We start from the raw sequence: 16,633 nt of genomic DNA on the forward strand, positions 1-16,633 counted from the left end.
ACTTATTTTTTAATTATATGGTAAAAATGAGAAAGTAAGCCATTTTTCAGCAATTGTGTGCTGTGACACTTTTGTATTTCCATGACTGATTTTGTAAGCAAGTAGGTTTTAAGTGAGGTGAAATTTGGGATGATGCGCAAGATAAATCAGACTCCTAAAAGGGGTACAGTAGTCTGGAAAGTTTGAATGCCACTGGTTTAAGTGACTATTCTTAAATCATGAATGTACAGAGTTGGTTGAGAATGTCTCAACTTCCATTTTAGTTCTGTCACTCACACTCCAAGTAGTCAGACAAATTACTTCACCTCTCTGCTGCAGTTTCCCTATCAACAAAATAACTTACATATCCTCCTTAAAGGAATATTTTATTAGTTAGAGGGATTGGATATTTATACAAACATCAAGAATATCCAGAGGTATAACAGTTAATGCAAAAGAACTTGGAAAGGTTGAAGCCCTCATACTTCAGGGTTTAAATTAATCTCTTTTAGGGATTAGGATGAGACCTTCATATGCAGGGCACCTTCCTCTGAAGCACCTTTTCTGAAATATCCAGTGTTGTCCACTGTCAGGCAAGATATTGGATTAGGTGGACCACGTTTGATCCAGTATGGCAATTCCTAAGTTCCTATATAGTGCTTTGAACATATAAAGCACTACATACATGTTAAGTATTAATAGCACGATATTTTAGACATGAGACATAAGAGACCTGCAATCAAGATCCCAAATTTGGTGGAAATAAGTAAAAGAACCATGTGTACATTGTTCTGCAGATAAAGCTATATACAGAAATTCCAAGATGAATTTGGAGGCTAGATTCCAGATGAAACTTAAGCCTGTGATTTACTTTACAATGCTCTGCCATGCCACCACTATAAAAAGCAAAACTGATTTCAGTAAATGTACTAGATTGCAAAGGAGTGTTGATGCTGATCCTAGTGACCAAGTATTATATTGCCTATGAAGTTCTTATTACTTCATTGACAAAGCAGCAGACCATGAAGTGAAGTGAAGAACTATTTATTTCATTTATTCACAAAACGGGAAAAAAATCCCCAGAGAGCATGGTTATCTTTTCCTTTCATTAGGCACTGACTGTAAAACTCAACTGCAGCAATGGGATTTTCCCGGCCTGATATCCAGAACAAACAAGTCAGTCAGCGATAGAAACATATTAAAAGGGGCAACTGCACAAAGGTTAAAATGTTGCTGTGAGCTTGAAGCATCTCATATCAGTGCGTAACTAAGTATCCCTATCCTTGCACCCGTCACCAGATATTTAAAAATCAAAAACAAATAATGTCAGCTTGCAAGAAGGACCATGAAACTTCTTTTCAATCTGCAGCTGATCAGGGGAATTGAGTGGAAGGACAGCCCAGTGGTTTGGGTGCTAGACTAGGACTTTGGGAGACCCAGGTTCAATTTGCTGATCTGCCATAGACTTCCTATATGACCTTGAGCAAGCCACTAAGTACAGATGGGGAACTGAGGCACACTAGGGATAACAACACTTACTTACCTCACAGGGATGTTGTGAAGATAAATAATAAAGATTGGGATCACTCAGATATTGCAGCAATGGAGGTTTTGTAAGTACCTTGAAGAGTTATTCCAGCTATAAACTGAAATAGCCCTCAGGCCTGTAAAATTTAGCATTGCCCTACATAGAAATTTAAAAATATCTAAGACTTGGCTGCAGAAAGGTGTATTTTTATCTGAATGTCTTTCACCTCATTTATTCTCTACTGCATCTTTTAACAATAAATTGCTTTAAAAAGAAGTTGCCAGCAGCAGGCTTACCTGGAAAGCTGGCCTTTCTGTTGAATGAAACATTATGTGAAACTAGCATGGACCCAAGATGAACCACTCTCTCGCACTGTTTTGCATTGCACAGAACAACAGAAATATCAGGGTTGGAAGGGACCTCAGAAGGTCATCTAGTCCAACCCCCTGCTCAAAGCAGGACCAATCACCAACTAAATCATCCCAGCCAGGGCTTTGTCAAGCCTGACCTTGAAAACTTCTAAGGAGGGAGATTCTACCACCTCCCTAGGTAACCCATTCCAGGGCTTCACCACCCTCCTAGTGAAAAAGCTTTTCCTAACATCCAACCTAAACCGCCCCCACTGCAACTTGAGACCATTACTCCTTGTTCTGTCATCTGGTACCACTGAGAACAGTCTAGTTCCATCCTCTTTGGAACCCCCCTTCACATAGTTGAAAGCAGCTATCAAATCCCCCCTCATTCTTCTCTTCTGCAGACTAAACAATCCCAGCTCCCTCAGCCTCTCCTCATAAGTCATGTGCTCCAGCCCCCTAATAATTTTTGTTGCCCTCCGCTGGACTCTTTCCAATTTTTCCACATCCTTCTTGTAGTGTGGGGCCCAAAACTGGACACAGTACTCTAGATGAGGCCTCACCAATGTCGTATGGGGGAATGATCACGACCCTCAATCTGCTCGCAATGCTCCTACTTATACAGCCCAAAATGGCGTTAGCCTTCTTGGCAACAAGGACACACTGTTGACTCATATCCAGCTTCTCGTCCACTGTAACCCCTAGGTCCTTTTCTGCAGAACTGCTGCCTAGCCACTCGGTCCCTAGTCTGTAGCAGTGCATGGGATTCTTCCGTCCTAAGTGCAGGACTCTGCACTTGTCCTTGTTGAACCTCATCAGAACTCTTTTGACCCAATCCTCTAATTTGTCTAGGTCCCTCTGTATCCTATCCCTACCTTCCACCATATCTACCACTCCTCCCAGTTTAGTGTCATCTGCAAACTTGCTGAGGGTGCAATCCACGCCATCCTCCAGATCATTAAAGAAGATATTGAACAAAACCAGCCCCAGGACCGACCCTTGGGGCACTCTGTTTGATACTGGCTGCCAACTAGACATGGAGAAGACAGTGAATGCTTACTGAATGGAATAGGTTTAGCCTGCAGGAAGCGTTTAAGGACAAACCAGAGTTAGAACCAGGTAACTAGAGGATTCTTGGATAGGAAAGAGGGCTGGGAAAACAATTTTGAAACTATCTAGTCCAAACCAATCTCCCATACTTAGTACTCATTGTTTCAGCAGGTGCACTGTGCTTCCCTTCCCCTTCCTGGCAGCGTCACAGCCCCTCCCTCAGCAAGGAGATGGTAGTAGCATGCAGATGAAGTTGAGGCTGGAGGCCAGGTGGGAACAGCACATTCCTGACACCACAGGAGCAGGATTATGATTGGCAGCTCAGGTAATTCAGGTGGAGAGGGCAAGACTTCACATATTCAACGGAGGATCTAAAGAGGTTGAACAGGGGAGAGGGGGAATCTCTCACTGAAGCTAAGAGGGATGGGATCGTTATTTCAGCTTCTACACTTCAGTTTAAAACCAAAGGCATGTTTAGGATTTTCAAGGTTAAGTTATATTTCCACTGAAGTAGGAACAATAACTGAAGTGCAGATGGCAGCAAGATTTGTGTAAACCATACAAAAGAACTGACCTCTCCCCCTGCGCAGAAATGGTACCCGAAAAAGCCAAATGATTCCAGCATGCCCAATAGCAAATACTAGTTATGGTCACATAAAAGCTTCCACTTAAGGCTTGTCAGTTGTAAGTGTCTGAAATGCCACCATTAAAAACAAACATTTTAATCCATGTTTTTTGAAGTAAATGAAGAAATTCAGCTGTTCGATTATTAGTGACCAGAGAAAAAATCGTTTAGTTTAAAATGGACTCAATTCACATTAATTTAAAAGTGACATTACAAAAACAAATTAAAACAACCTCTGAATGGTCTTGCTAAATTCTTCTTGAGGAATAATCTCTGCTATATCTGAGTTAGATATGTTGTATCTTATGTTTGGTGAGTAACAATTTTAAAAAGATTATCCACTAACCCCACCCTTTAGGTGACCCTTTATGTGAGCAAGGTCAGAACAATCTGCCAAAGATATGGTGGATTCCCCATCATTGAAAATTTTTAAATCAAGATTTAGAAATACAGCCAAAGATCTGTTCTAGGAATTATTTTGGGAAAGTTCTATGGCCTGTGTTACACAAGGGGTCCAACCAGATGATCACAATGGTCTCTTCTGGCCTTGGAATCCATAAGAAGAGACAAGGTTCTGCAAAGCAGTTTCTCTTGCCAGGGCTTAACAACATGAAGTTGCCCTTGATAGGAGCCCATCCTCTGCTCACTTAGGGTGTATCTACAATGGAAAAAGAGGCAGAAGACAGGACTTGGCTTTCAAAAGTGCTGAGCACCCAGCAGCCACCATCAACTTAAAGCAAGAATGCAGGTCACTACTGGGATTTCAGTGGGAGCTGCTGGATCCTCAGCAGTTTTGAGAGTCAGGTCACTTATTTAGTTGCCTAAATATGGACTGAGAAGTCTATTTGCTCCTCTTTTTAAAAATCTTGCCCCCTCCCTTCCCCACAAGACTATCACTACTTTAGCACATTCAGAATCAAGATATGTAGAAAAATAAAATTTACCTTTAGAGACGATTACAAATCCTCCACAGTTAGCCTTATGTAACAGTGTAAAGTGATCACTGTGCAACTCCACCAATAAGAAAATGAAATGTAAAAATGTTAACTTGTTTTAAATAAGATTATGACAATTCTGTGAAACAGTCAGAGCAAAGATTTTCATATTGGTTATACAATGAACAATCACAACTTGTTTACAAAACATAGCTTTAATTATATACACGTGCTTCAATCAGTTTCAAATAGACTTCATGAAGTACCAGTGTCTTACTATATGTGAAAGAATAATAAACATTTAAGTTCTGAAATAACTATTTATTGCTAACATATCTTAATACTTATTACTTGAGCAAATGCTAGCTTAAACTTCATCTATTAATACTCACTAGTTATTCTTTAGTGCACATAGGCTTTCATATGGGTTATAGATATTTTAAATGTAGAGGTTATACAGAGAGGCTATGTCCACACTACGGAAGCTACAGCAGCACAGATACAGCACTGCAGCTTTGCCACTGTAATGCCATAGTTATAGAAAATTTCTACAGCGATGGAAGGGGTTTTTGGAAGAATTCTTCTGTCAACCTAGCTGTGTCTATATTGGGGCATAAGGCGGCTCAACTACAGTGCTCAGGGCTGTGAATTTTTTCACATCCCCTATGTGACATGCGTCGCCAATCTAATTTTTAAGCGTAGACCAGGCCAGAGTTTCTCTCTTCCCATTGTGCTTATATAAGAGCTGTCCTTAAAAGTTACAGAATGAGCAGATGACTTGCTGGAGCAAAGCCTTTATCTGAAGCACTGCTCAAGGTAGGACGATGTAATGAGCTCTCTAATAAAACCTGATATGTTTGCTCATAATCAAAGCTGCAGTTCTAGTCTTCCCTCTGTGTTTTAAGATGAACGTGAAAAGATGTTATTTAAAAGATACAGCCAATCTAGTAGTTCTGCTCCACTTAGCTTAACATTTCAGTGTAGGAATTCAATTGAGACCCGCTGAGACCAAGTACACTGAAGAATTTGATGTAAAATACATGGTATCATACAAGTCTTACAGAATTTCAAGCTGTTTGGTCCATACAGTGAATTAAGTGTTTTAGAAAAAGATATTCGCTCTGTGGATAAGTCAGGCACAGAATGGGTTTCCTCATACCTCCTCCCCCCCACCACGTAGCTTTACGCTGGTTCAAAGACATCAACTCCAGAGGTGAGAGGATGGTTTATCATCTGGGTAAAATGAATCCTTGGCTTCTCTGCTGAAACTATCAAAAAGGACACCAATTATAAGAGGGTTTCTTGTCCAACAGAAGATGGACTACGACCACAGATCACTTCAAATGAGCCAAACAGCTGTCAGAGGATGGTTTCTACTTTTGGTTATTACTGACCTGTGTCACAGTGACTAAGTGGTGACAGGCTTCAGTATTCCGTTAATCTTCCAGTAACCCACTTCCTTCACAATGCCATTTTCAGAACAACTCGCTGGAGTTGTGTAGCCTTGTACTCCAGTCTAATCTGGATTTATACAGATTCATTTTTTTTTAAAACACAGAAATTTCTTTATCAAACTTTATATCAAATTTAGTCTGAAGCCAGAATACCAGTTTACACTTTGAAAGTTAGAGTTAATTTTTCTGAATATCTGATTTTTAGATCAGTTTGCAATACAGAACTCATTGTGTTCATTATAAAATAGCTAACTTTTGTATTTCTTGCTGCATCATTTAAGTATAAAATCATAGCATAAGGAACATTACAGTGCATCAGTCTGAAATTAGGCCATTCCAATTTGAAAAGCCTAGCCTGCAAGCTATGGGATAGGAAGAATGAATTTAGATAAACAAAATGTTAAATTACAAGTCTAATCATATCAGACAAAAGTCTTTATTAGAGTTTCACAAATGACAGTTTAATATATAAATAGTATTTTTTACTTCTGAAAGACAGAAGAATCTTGTATAAGGCCTTCTCAGCTTGTGATAATGCATTATGAGCTATACTGATTGGGCTCTTAGTTCAGGTTGAATGTGTCTGTCTGTCTGTCAAAACTTCCTGGAAGAGAACACGAGGACCACAGCACCAAAAAAGGTGTTTGGTTTTGTTTGAGCCATATGAATAATTATTTACTATTCTCCTGCTATAATATAAAAAGCATGGAATATATAGCACTTATCAGAAGTTCTAAGGCAGAAATCAGTCTCTTTAGTCACTAAATGAAGATTCACTGTCAGAACTTTCTTCTGCATTCACTTCATCTCCCCAGGCAGGCACTAAGGCATCTGGTGTTCTAAAAGTGAAGGGAAAGATTACACTTCGTTAAATTCCAGGGGAAAAAAAAATATGATCAAAATGCTACTAATAGCTTGGTTTATTTAGCAGCTTTCACCATAAATTTACACAGCATTTTAAAAACAAAACCCAAGTTTACAATCTAAGATATAAAAATATATTGGGTTAGAACCACTTCATTTTCAACTGATGTGTAACTTAAAATCCAGTGGACTGCAAGCTCTGAAGACCCAGTAGAGTTCAGATTGGAGGCACATTAAGAGATCACCAGAAAATTCCTTAGTCACTAAAAGAAGTTTGACTGGCACCTGAAGAGAAAGCTGAAAGCAGACACTATTGATTAATCCAAATTCTTGTACAATCTTCAGGAGTTCTAGGACCATTACAGAATGGAACATGCTGTGCACCATTAAGCAGTGAAAACAGTACATGACAGGAAGTGAATACAGTACATAACTAAAACAGTAGGATAGTTTTAGGTAGGCAAGAACAATTAATCACTCAGACTGGAATTTGGCTAGGATACCAGGACTGAAAATCTGACTTGCAGAAAGTCTTCAATGACTACAAGCGGTCAAGCTTCTTGCATTTACTCTGAAATACAGGAAGTAGTGTATTCTTAGATATGCTAATACCATGCCAGAACGTTTGTTCTGTGTAAACTCTGGGGAAAGCGTGCCACCTAATGAATCACCAGTATCACTTCCTGCAGGACCTGTTTTTTCTTGGAAGTCCCCCAGCCAAGTATTTCCCAGGCTCAATCCTGCTTAGTTTGTGAAATGTGACAAAGGTAAGTGCCGGATGGGACATCACTCCTGGTACAATTTGACATTAAGTGTGTACATAGGGATGGAAGGTACCTATATTTGAGAGTAGTGGAGGGTTCAAATGAATGAAAACCAACTTCTCAGTTCATAGTTAATTACCACCTGCAAGATACATTAATATAGAATCAGATATCATAACTGCCAAGTCAATCATGCCATAGTATCCCATATCTAATGGTCATCTCCTAATACCTGCCACAGAGGTGCTTTCCAGCCTCAATTTTGCACATATTAAATCCACTTGAATTTGTTTGATTTAGATGCCTGAAGTGCCTACACTGAGTCACTTGATGTGTTATAGCCCTATGAGAACACACAACAAAGGTTCTGCTTTCCCATGCATATCCCATACGAACAGCACCCTTCAGGATTATTCCTTATTACCATGGCACTGCAGCAATTTGATCTGTAGAGACCCGCAGACAAGATTAGGGCAACAGTGGTTAATCCCTGAAGTTCAAAAGTACAGGTGAGAACAAAATAGGATGTGTAAGAAAAATAAAAAATAAGGAAACATGGGGGAAGGAAGGGCGGAAAGACTCAGAGCTAAGGTCAATATGGAATTTTAAAAGTCACAAGCCAATAGTGGAGAGGAAAGACGATAGAGAAGGAAGAGAAACTACATCCCACTAGAAACAGCATTTCTTTCCAGTCAGAGAAAGTGCTGCCTTCAGAAAAGTCACTTCAGACACTGGGAAGCAGCAGGGAGAGACTAGATCACCTGATTTCTGGTATGAAAACTGAAGAAAGTGCCATAGTACCTTTTTGAAAAGGGAATAGAAGAATAGGCCAGGCCAAGCTAAAGATCTAGCGACAGTGTGACTGCCATGCAGGAGGACAGTTAGATTTCTATGGCCCTGGAAATGGGCCTCCCTTCTCTAACCCCTTCTTGCAGGGCAAATGGAAGGGTTGGGAAAGAAGGGAAGACTGCCTGTTTTGGTACCAAAATGCTTTCAAGTTGTATCTGTTTTTCAAAACAAATTTTCCCCAGGAGGAATCCTTCAAGTTTTTGCTTGCAGATTTAAAAGCAAATACACACTTTGCCAAACAATTAGTTTGCTTTGTACAGGTAAGTTATCTACGCAGAGATTTCCATATCAACAATTTTAAGACCATCTGCCTGAATGTTAGTACTTTGCAGAAGGGGTTGAGGATGATCCCAAATGACGTATAATTCCTTCCCAGCATTTTCAAGCCAATATCTGCGACATTTTAAAATAAGGAACATGTTTCAACTTCTAATGAGCAGCCTTTTCTGGTTTAGTTTCACTGTTAGAATCCTGCCTTATACACCTAGACATAAAAGAGGGACATTTACAAAAAATTAGTAACAAATGGTAACATTTTAAGAGACAAAAAGTGCCTAGGATTTTCAAACAAGGTTTTGCTGACTACCTTCTACCTTGCATTTCCACTGTATGGGGTTTTTAAAAACAGTCTTACTGATCAGACTAGTGTATAGTATTTTAGTAGTTATTCCTAAAGACACAATCTTTACCTTATTAAAAGAAAGTGCTTGTTTCAGAATAGGCTGTTCAAAACAAGGTATGTACTACAGCTGGTTGAAATTTTTGCCAAAAAACATGTAGTTTTGTCAAAACTGAAAAATTTTCTGAAACTATTTTTATGAAAAAAATTCATAAAAAGGATGATTAAAAGGTTGAGAATTTCATTTTGTTTTGGTTTTACCATTTTGTTCCAATGAGCATTATTCTGAGTTTTCTATTTTGTTCCAACTTTTCTTGTAGTTGGTCACATGATGCCCTGTGTGTTCACTGATTGGCTGACTACACAGTTTCAGATTGGTTCACCCTTGTGACTGAGGGTTTGATTGTGTTTGCGTGATGCCATGCCTGCAAGAAGAGAAAGCAGCCTGCTTTCTGCATCAGCATCTTTTTGAGAAGATTCTCCCAGCCTAGTAGATTACAGGTTCTCTCTCTGAGCCCTGTACCTGGGGTGGTTCTATTGCTGTAAGAGGCAGACTTATTTAATTCATTGATTTCACCTAACCCTGCCATGGTTCAAGCCTATCAGAGGCTCATTCACCTGCACATCTACCAATGTGATATCTGCCATCATGTGCCAGCAATGCCCCTCTGCCATGTACATTGGTCAAACCGGACAGTCTCTACGTAAAAGACTAAATGGACACAAATCAGATGTCAAGAATTAGAACATTCAAAATCCAGTTGGAGAACACTTCAATCTCTCTGGTCACTCAATTACAGACCTAAAAGTGGCAATACTTCAACAAAAAAACTTCAAAAACAGACTCCAACGAGAGACTGCTGAATTGGAATTAATTTGCAAACTAGATACAATTAACTTAGGCTTGAATAAAGACTGGGAGTGGATGGGTCATTACACAAAGGACAACTATTTCCCCATGTTTATTCCCCCCCCCCCTCCCCCAACTGTTCCTCAGACGTTCTTGTCAACTGCTGGAAATGGCCCACCTCGATTATCACTACAAAGGGCTCCTGCCCCGCCACCCCATGCTCTCCTGCTGGTAATAGCTCACCTTAAGTGATCACTCTCCTTACGGTGTGTATGGTAACACCCATTGTTTCATGTTCTCTATCTCCCCACTGTATTTTCCACTGAATGCATCCGATGAAGTGAGCTCTAGCTCACAAAGGCTTATGCTCAAATAAATTTGTTAGTCTCTAAGGTGCCACAAGTACTCCTTTTCTTTTTGCAAATACAGACTAACACGGCTGCTACTCTGAAACCAATCTTTTTCAGTGGATCCAGGAGACTGCAGCATGTGGCTGCTTGCAAATAGCGTTCTTGCATGGTGCACTTTTGAGTGCTAAATAGGCAAGCTTCCAAAAGTGGTCCAGAGTGGAGAAGCTCTGCAGCACACACAGCTGGAAGTGAAGGTATGGGAACCACCAATATCCACTTTGCCCGAGGCACACAGCTCCTCTGAACAGGAATATTTCCCTGTGGCACAGCTGACCACTCAGCATGGGGGTGGTGCTGTTGCTGGTGAGATTAGTGGCATGCCTCCACTTAATCCAGCATCACATGAAGTTGTTCTTGTAAAGGCTGAGAGACAGCAGCAGGCCACTGGCCAGAGACCATCAGCTCCCTCTAAACACTCTGTTCCACTATTTCACTTCCAGAAAGGATGTGGTTGGTATTGGTAGTCTCAGCTCTCAGGTGCAGTGTGGGGGCAGGGGGGAGATGGGGAAAGAGGAACCTGCCTCCATCTCTGCTCGATATAGCTCTGGTGGAAACTCCGGGGGGGGAGGAGGGGGAAGGTTGTGCATTTTTCTCAGCAGCAAGAGTCATCATGAGCTATAATCCTCCAATCCCTTCCTGAAAATGCAAATAAGCAACTGCATTGCAGGTTTGGGAACATTCCAAAATTGATACTGTGGACATTACCAGTGCTATTTGCCAGCTCTGCAAAAAGAGGGAGAGACTAAGCTGTGATTGAGCAAGCTCAGGACTTGGAGGAAAGCTAAAAGGCACTCTAACTACGAAAGAGCAGATGTTGACTGTGACACCACCAATGCTTTCCACAACTTTGTCAGCTAAGCTCTGCAGTACCACTCAGACCCTAATGGAGTACGGGGGCAAAAATATGAATGCAACAGTGAAACTGACCAGATTATGTGTGAGAATGCTGGCCATGGACATGCTTCCTTCTTCCCACATGGAGGGTGAGGGCTTCAGATGCTTTGTGGCTGCAGTTGCCCCCAGGTGGCAGATCCCTAGCTGCTCATTTTGTGTAAAAGGCAGCGCCAGACCTTGGTGGTGCTGTGAGAAGTGCAGTACAGCTTGGACTGGTTAACTGTGAAGGTGGGAGCATGAACCTAATCATGGATATGTGGACTAGTGATCAGACAACTACATGTCTTACAGTCCACTGGAGGAGAATGGAAAGACTAACCATAGCACCAACAACATGAACATCTTTAATTGATGGAATGCCACGCTTTGCGTATCTGGATTTGATAAACAGCATAAATCCTCAAACATCTTGGACAAACTGTGTACTGTCTAGGATGCCTACAGCCCCTCAATCTCTTTGCTGGGTTTGTGGCAAGAGATAATGGAGTGAGCATCAAAAAAGCAGAGCATGATGGTGGCTTCACATGTCCCTTGCATTGCTCACCACCTCAGGCTGATTGTGATGGAATTTCTGGATGGGAATGCAAAGTTGCTGGCACTGCTGTCAACAACTAGAAAGCTCTATGGCCACTTCAGCTATCCCGTGAAGCACGCCACAATCATAGAGAGCTGCAGGAGACACAAAATGCCATGTCACTAGATGAAGCAGGTGAACACCAGAGGAACTCCACCTTTTACATGATAGAAGCAGTGGTAGCATTCTACACCTCTGGGCCCAGGCTAGCACAGCCAGATACCAGACTCCATTTGGCTCCCTTCCACTGGCTGCTCATGAAGAAGCTAACAGAATCCTATAGCACTTGGATGAGGCCACAAAGGTGTTAAGGAAGGTTGATGACTGAATCAGCCAAGTAATTCCCTTGCTGTGTCTGCTGGCAAGAGAATAGAGACAGAAGTAGACCAACTTCCAGGAACAGGGTGACATCATTGGGAAATCGCTGGTGAAAGTAATGCTGTTTACTCTTCTGCAAAAATCACCATCTCCAACGAATCAATCAGAAGCAGCACTACTGGCTCGCAATATATCTAGATCCCCCAATTCAAAACTACCATGGGTTCCTTCCTTTCAGTAGAAAACAACTTTGTCACTTAGGATTTAGATAACTCATTTAGGTGTATGTGTTTGCTTGCTTTAACACACATTTATTTTTCCTAGTTAATAAACCTTCAGATAGGTTATTATAGGATTGGCTTCAGGCATAGTCTTTGGTGTAAGATCTAGGGTTCCAATTGATCTGAGGTAAGTGACTAGTCTCCTGGGACTGAAAGCAACCTGAATTTTTGGTGTAAGTGACCATTTATCACTAAATCCAGTTTGCTGGGGTGGTACGATAGACTGGAGAGTACAAGGGGACTGTCTGTGACTCCATGGTAAGACTGTTCTAGTGATCCAGGAGTTCACATTCATTGCCAGCTTGGTAAAATCTAACTGTAGAACATACTACCTGTTTGAGGTACCTGCCCTGAAATAGGTCATTATCCACTCCAGACAGCATAACTGAAGCCTTTAAGTGCATAGCACTCCAACTCTAGTATAAAGATAGAAGTATTACTTACTCAAGGAGATCTGGGTCTAGCCCCTCAGAAAGCATTTTGTTTCTTATTGCCATTACAGGAACACCCTGTGAGGGAGGGGAAAAAAAAGAGTGTTTAAGTGGTATACTACTACTACTAACCAAAAAGTGAAAATCTACTGGAACAAATAGACTCCACAGTTGCTTTTAGGCACAGATCATGTGCAATGCTTTTCTGTGCTGACTGAACCATATCACTGCTGTTGAATAAGTATATGGAAACTCTTTAGCTATGGTGGCACCTGGAGCAACAGGGCAAATGTTTATCATTTTAAGCTTCGGAGGGATTTCTCTGCTTAAACAAGGAATAGAGAGGGTGATCTGTATTTACAATTGTAGGCATCAGCAATACAGCTGACACCATTAATATAATATATGTTCAAAACCAAAACTGTTGCACTTTCTAAACTTCATTGTTCAACCATTTGCTTTTTGCTACATCCCCTTCATCATCTGTATATTGTCTGTTTAAGACTGTAACCCCGTTTGGGCAGAGTCAGTCATTTTACCATTACTGAAGTGCCTAGTACTCCAAGGCTTTGACCTTACATATGTGTAACTACTCACAATAAAATTATGCACATGCACGTTTAACTTTAGTCCCTAATACAGTATTCATTCTTAATTTACAGCAGATGTTCAAGTATTTTCTATCTTACAAAAAATTAAGAAGTCAGGAAGAGAGTAACAATCCAAGGTTATTTAATTCATAAAGACACTGCTCCATCAATATTTTCCATATGCTTTAAAATTAGGTATTCTAATAGGTTATAGTCTACAAAAAAGGGCAAACTATTTGGTACACAAGATGAAACTAGATTTGTTTGTGTTTAATGACTTAAAAGTGAAGTTAGCAATTACATGTTACAATGCCAAGAGTAACAAACATTCGACTGCTTAACAGTGCAAGAAGTGGGACTGAACCCGATAACTGAACACACATCCTTTCTGCCTTTATGTAGCCAGTCAGGAGGGGATTAAAAAAAAAAAAAAGAACAAACTTTAAAGGATTTTTTATTTAAAATTAAAGGTGTTTTTTTTTTAAACTATTAAATTAAATATGACAGGTTGTCAATGTTAAGACCTACATTTACTAAAATCTATTAAAATTAAATATTTAGTACATATTTGCTCCTAAGTTTTAAAGAAAGTCAAACCACTGAATGGGTGGAAGCTACTGGTGAAGCACCCAGAGTTTGCTGAAGTGTTTAACCAGCTTTGGACAGCAGTGGCCTCCTCTGTAGGTACAGAGAGCTTATTTCTTCATTTCAGTTTAATGACTAGTTCACTCAAAATTAACAAACAAATTGGGAGTTGAAAAAGCAGGAAAACTGGACTGGATGTCAATAGAGGAAGCCCTAGAGCAGACAGGGTGCAGATGTGGGGGCTTCTAGTTTATTGCACTGAATGCAGCATGTATAATTACCTGTCTCATGGACAGGTGGTGTACGTGTGCATTCAGTGCAAGCAACTCATGAGCCTAAGAGACCAAGTACAGGCTCTTTAAATCAGAATGGCTGAACTGGAGGAGCTAAGAGAGACAGAGATATATAGATGAGACTTTCAGGGACACAGTAAAGCAGTTCCACCCCCCAGTCTGATTGTCTCCGTGCTGTTAAGGAGGATGAAAATCTGGAGGAAGGAGAACATCAAACTGGAGCAGAAGGAAACAATCCCATAGTTTGGACAATTCTTCCAGATGATGTCATGGTCTCATCTCACATTAAGTCTACCCCTCTAGGGGAGGGGAACCCAGTTATTAGGAAGAGACAAGTAATAGAAATGGTGGATTCCAGAAGATGACCAGGAGAACTGCATGGTGAAGACCTCTCAAGATGTCTTGATAGACATATATGGATGGTCACACATAGGTACCAATGACAGGGAAAGGTAGGAGAGAGATCCTGGAGGCCAAATTTAGGCTGCTAGGTAAGAGATTCAAGTCCAGGACGTCCATGGGAAGCATTCTCCGAACTGCTTCCATTTCCACACATAGGGCCACTTAGACAGGAAGAACTGCATGGCCGCAATGAATGGATGAGACAAGGGTGTTCAGAGGAAGGATTTTGGTTTATTAGGAAGTGGGACACCTTTCGGAAAAGGAGGAGCCTAGACAGAAAGGATGGGGTCTACCTAAACCAAAACAGAACCAGATTGCTGGCATGTAAAATTAAAAAGTTGTAGAGGAATTTCTAAACTAAAAAGAGTTGGGGAAAGCTGACATACAGAGGAGCACATCGTTTGGACAGAGCCACCCCTCTGGGAAGGATTTATTAAAGGGGATACTCTATATCCTTGTAAAGAGAAGAGGATAGAAGTTGATAAAGTACAGTTAGGAACTAAAGTGAAACAGTCAAAAACAAAAGTATCCCATTCAATTACATCACATGAAGGCAGACAACTAAATATTGACAGATTTTATAAGTGCTTGTACACAAATGCTAGAAGTCTAAATACTAAGATGGATGAACTTGAGCACCTGGTATTAAATGAGGATATTAATATAATAGGCATCACAGAAATTTGGTGGAATGATGATGATGATCATCATCATCATCAATGGGACATAGTAATACCAGGGTACAAAATATATAGGAATGATAGAGTAGGTCTTGCTTGTGGGGGAGTGACACTGTATGTGAAAGAACAGAGTCAAATACAGTAAAAATCTTAAATAAATCAAACTGTATCACAGAAACTCTATGGATAGAAATCCCATATTTGAATAATAAGAGTATAGCAGTAGGAATATACTACTGATCTCCTTACCAGGATAGTGATGGTGACTGTGAAATGCTCAGGGTGATTAGAAAGGCTACAAAACCAGAAAATCTAATAATAATGGGGGATTTCAACTATCCTCATGTTGACTGGATTCATGTCACCTCAGGATGGAATGCTGAGAAAATTCTGACACCATTAATGACTGCTTCTTGGAACAGCTAGTCCTGGAACCCAGAAGTGGTTAGAAATGCTCAGGGTGATTAGAAAGGCTACAAAACCAGAAAATCTAATAATAATGGGGGATTTCAACTATCCTCATGTTGACTGGATTCATGTCACCTCAGGATGGAATGCTGAGAAAATTCTGACACCATTAATGACTGCTTCTTGGAACAGCTAGTCCTGGAACCCAGAAGTGGAGAGGCAATTCTTGATTTAGTCCTAAGTGGACCACAGGATCTGGTTCAAGAGGTGAATGGCTGAATCACTCAGTAATAGCAACCATAATGTAATAAAATTTAACATCCTTATGGGAGCGGAAAAATACCAGTGAAACCAACGACAGTATCATTTAACCTCAAGAAGTGCAACTACATAAAAAATGAGGAAGCTAGTTAAATGGAAATTAAAAAGAAGAGTCACAAAAATGAAATGTACACAAGATGAATGGAAGCTATTTAAAAACACCGTAACAGAGGCTCAAACTAAATGTAACCCCAAATTAAAAAAAAAGGGGGGAGGGGAGGGGCAAGAGGACCAAACAAAATAAAAAAGGCCACCACGGCTAAACAGAGTAAAAGAGGTGGCTAGAGACAAAAAGGAAGTCTTTAAAAATTGGAAGTCAAATTATACTGAAGAAAACAGAAAGGAACATAAACTCTGGCAAGTTAAGTGTAAAAGTACAATGAGACAGGCCAAAAAAGCATTTGAAGAGCAAAGAGCAAAACAGACAAACTAAGAGCAAAAAAAAAAAATGTTCAAGTATCTCAGAAGCAGAAAGCCCACCAAACAATCAGAAGGGCTACAAAGTGATAAAGGAGCTCTCAAGGAAGCGAAGGCCATTGAGGAGAAGCTAAATAAATTCTTTGCACTGATCTTCAC

General features: G+C 40.4%; 1 protein-coding gene across 4 annotated transcripts in view; it reads right to left on the reverse strand.

Annotated features, from left to right (window-relative positions):
* Positions 1-4,666: 4,666 nt before the first annotated feature.
* The window catches only part of WASHC3 (WASH complex subunit 3), a 33,558-nt gene continuing 21,591 nt past the window's right edge, over positions 4,667-16,633 (reverse strand). For 3 of the 4 annotated variants that reach the window (XM_077828380.1, XM_077828388.1, XM_077828372.1), the window contains exons 6-7: positions 12,792-12,856; positions 4,667-6,763 (exon numbers count right to left, since the gene is read on the reverse strand). In XM_077828380.1, coding sequence (XP_077684506.1) covers positions 6,679-6,763; positions 12,792-12,856 — 150 coding nt within the window. In that variant the 3' untranslated portion in view covers positions 4,667-6,678. The remainder of the gene's footprint in view (positions 6,764-12,791; positions 12,857-16,633) is intronic. The other variant, XM_077828405.1, reaches the window with a different exon arrangement.

The sequence above is a fragment of the Eretmochelys imbricata genome, chromosome 1 (assembly GCF_965152235.1).
Source record: "Eretmochelys imbricata isolate rEreImb1 chromosome 1, rEreImb1.hap1, whole genome shotgun sequence".
In the NCBI taxonomy this organism is placed as follows: domain Eukaryota; kingdom Metazoa; phylum Chordata; order Testudines; family Cheloniidae; genus Eretmochelys; species Eretmochelys imbricata.